General features: G+C 61.6%; 1 protein-coding gene across 1 annotated transcript in view; it reads right to left on the reverse strand.

Annotated features, from left to right (window-relative positions):
• Positions 1-178: 178 nt before the first annotated feature.
• LOC104168118 (solute carrier family 2, facilitated glucose transporter member 1) overlaps positions 179-3,079 on the reverse strand; it is a 6,656-nt gene continuing 3,755 nt past the window's right edge. Inside the window, exons 2-9 of the mRNA XM_009708579.1 lie at positions 2,732-2,892; positions 2,306-2,546; positions 1,905-2,067; positions 1,637-1,824; positions 1,418-1,522; positions 1,215-1,316; positions 726-929; positions 179-367 (exon numbers count right to left, since the gene is read on the reverse strand). Coding sequence (XP_009706881.1) covers positions 179-367; positions 726-929; positions 1,215-1,316; positions 1,418-1,522; positions 1,637-1,824; positions 1,905-2,067; positions 2,306-2,546; positions 2,732-2,892 — 1,353 coding nt within the window. The remainder of the gene's footprint in view (positions 368-725; positions 930-1,214; positions 1,317-1,417; positions 1,523-1,636; positions 1,825-1,904; positions 2,068-2,305; positions 2,547-2,731; positions 2,893-3,079) is intronic.

Here is a 3,079-nt window from a genome sequence, read left to right on the forward strand (position 1 = left end):
AATAATAATAATAAAATCGGTCAGTCTGTCCCCGATAGACCAGTGGGGGAGTCTGGAAAAGGGGCGTATGCAGACGAGCGGGACCCCCCGCTCCCTCCGTCCTGGTTTCTGTACAAAGCATTTTAAAAAATAAACCCCCCGGACGCAGGCGGCAGCGGCCCGGAGGCCGTGGCGGGGGTTAGACCCGGGAGGCGGCGCCCAAGCTGTGAAAGGTTTTGTCACTCTGGCTCGCTCCCCCCTGACGGAAACCCGAGGCGATTTCGTCGAAGGTCCGACCCTTCGTCTCCGGCACCTTGAAGTAGGTGAAGATGAAGAAGAGGACTAGCAGCACCGTGAAGATGATGAAGACGTAGGAGCCGCAGAGTTGCTGGGAAGGAGAGAAGAGGACGACGGGGTGAGCGCGTGGAGGGAGCTGGTCCTCCATCACCGGTGCCAGGAGGGGAGCGATGGACCACGGCTGAAGGACCACCCGGTGACCGTCCTGCCTGCACAGTCCGAGACCGGGGTCCTCCCTCCCTCCCACAGGGTATCTCAAGTTGGAAGGTGCCCGTAAGGACCATCCATCCGCCCCCCTGCTTGTTCCCCAGGCCCTGTCCCTCCGCCCGAGGGGCGTTCGCCCAACCAAACCCCCTCGGCCCCGGTTTTAGGGCTCACGAGCCACAGAACCCACCCGGGGTGGGGCAGCCCCAACCCCGTTCCCACCAAGAGCACCAGGAGATGATTACCGCGATGTACTGGAAGCCCATGCCCACAATGAAGTTCGAGGTCCAGTTGGACAGCCCGGCAACAGCGAAGGCAGCAGGACGAGGGCCTTGGCTGAACAGTTCTGCCACGATAAACCAGGGGATGGGGCCTGGACCGATCTCAAAGAAGGCCACGAACCCGAAGATGGCCACGATGCTGAGGTAGGACATCCAGGACATTTGGTCCTAGGCCGAGGGAGAGAGAAGGTCGGTTTGGTGAAGGGGGACGAAGCATCCGGCCATCCCAGATGATGGGACCCAAGCACGCGTGGTGCTGGCAGAGGAGCCGTGAGGTTTCTCCAGATGGGAGACCAGGTTTCTGGGGCCTCGAGCGAGGTATGGGCAGCGGAGACCGCTCAGCCATCGCCTCTAGGAGGTCAAGTCCTTCCTCCTCCTCGCAGCCACCACAGTGAGGGGCAGCGTGCAGGACCTCCTCTCAGACCACCCGTCCCCTCCAGGCCCATCGCTCACCAGCAGCGTCAGGGCGATGGTCATCAGCACCGCACACCCCGCCATCCCCGCCAGGCCGATGAGGTGGAGGGTCCTGCGTCCTGCTCGTTCCACCACGAAGAGCTGTTGGATGGAGACACGCGTCCATCAGCACATCCCCAGCCCGGAGGAAAGCCTCCTTCCCTCCACCCTCCCTGGTGAGGGCTCGGTGGGCCAAAACTCACCGAAACAACGGTGAAAGCCGTATTCACCACACCGGAGCCGATGGTGGCGTAGACGGGCTGCTCCACACCCGACTTCTCGAAGATGCTGGTGGAGTAGTAGAAGACCTACAAAGGACACGGACGTGCCATGAGGAAAGGCGTCAGGTCTCGGAACCAGCACGACCCAAGTTCTGGGCGATACAAGCTGACCCAGGGCATCCCGGTCCCCCCAAAACTCACAGCGTTGATCCCCGAGAGCTGCTGGGACAGCTGCAGGACGATGGCGATGAGGATGGGCTGGCGATACATGGGGGAACGGAAGAGCTCCATTATGGTGACCTTCTTCTCCCTCATCATTTGCCGGCTCTCCTCCTTCATCTCCTGGAGGTCGCTGCTGACGTCCGTCGTGCCCCGCAGCTTCTTGAGGACTAAGGGGAAGAGGAGGAGTCAGGAGCAGCTGAGGACCCTCCTGCGTGGCGGGACGAGCTCGGGGACAGGGGTCACTCACCGCTCTTGGCTTTGTTCTCCTCGTTGCGGTTGATGAGGAGGAAGCGCGGGCTCTCGGGGGCGAAGGGCAGAATGATGCATTGCAGCAGGGCAGGGACGAAGATGAACCCCAGAAGCAGTGGCCAGAGTGAGTCGTTTCCCATGATCAAGTCCAAGCCGAACACCTGAGGAGGAGAGGCCTTCAGCCACCCTTTCCCAGCCCAAGCTGGACCCAGCTCTCCTGCCCACAGGCGTGCTACAGGCTGGGACACCCATCAGAGGGGCACAGACAGCTGAGCTGCTTCCAGGTGGCCAACAGACGTCGTATCACGATGCTGCCCATCCCAAACCTTAAGATCTCGCACCAGGAGAGATTAAAGATGGGGGAACCCCCCCTGCCCCAGCCAGTTCTCGGGCACTCACTTGTGCGATGAGGATGCCCAAGACGATGCCGAGCTGGTGGAAGGTCCCCAATGCGCCCCGCAGTGCAGTGGGCGACACCTCGCCCACGTACATGGGCACGAAACCGGTGGTGAGGCCGGAGTAGAGGCCGATGATGAAGCGGCCAAGGATGAGCATCTCGAAGGATAAAGCCATCTTGGAGAAGCCCATGAGGACGGCGGACACGAAGGCGAGAATGTTGGACATCAGCATGGAGTTGCGCCTGAGGAGGGAAGGGAGGAGGGCGGTGAGGACCACGAAGGGTCAGAGAGGCTGAAGGGGCATTGGGAGAGCCCCAACACCAGCTCCTGGCAGGAGGGGGGTGCCCAAAGCCACCCCACCAGGATGCTGGGGCAGGGTGAGGCTGCACAACCCTCCCCATTGAGGTCCACGATGCTCGGTGCTCACCGTCCGAAGCGATTGACAAAGAGCCCCACAGAGAAGGATCCGATCATGCCTCCGACGGAGAAGATGGCGACAGAGAGGGACCAGAGTGTGGTGAGGGTGGCAGGGCTGATGGGCTCCTCATACCGGTACAGCCAGGTACGGTTGTAGAAGTCCTCAATCACCTGCAAAAGAGGGAGGAGAAACGAAGCCATGGGTTAAAACCATCCCCATTTCATCTGTGCCACCGGTGTCATGAATTGCCCAGCCTCAGCCCGGCCACCCTTGGCCGGCAAGCGCGGCTCACAAGATGATGTGTCACGGAGCCGGGAGCCGCCCAGCTTGCCGGTCGGTGGGCCGGGGGCAAACCCA

The sequence above is a fragment of the Cariama cristata genome, unplaced genomic scaffold (assembly GCF_000690535.1).
Source record: "Cariama cristata isolate BGI_N322 unplaced genomic scaffold, ASM69053v1 scaffold37289, whole genome shotgun sequence".
Taxonomy (NCBI): domain Eukaryota; kingdom Metazoa; phylum Chordata; class Aves; order Cariamiformes; family Cariamidae; genus Cariama; species Cariama cristata.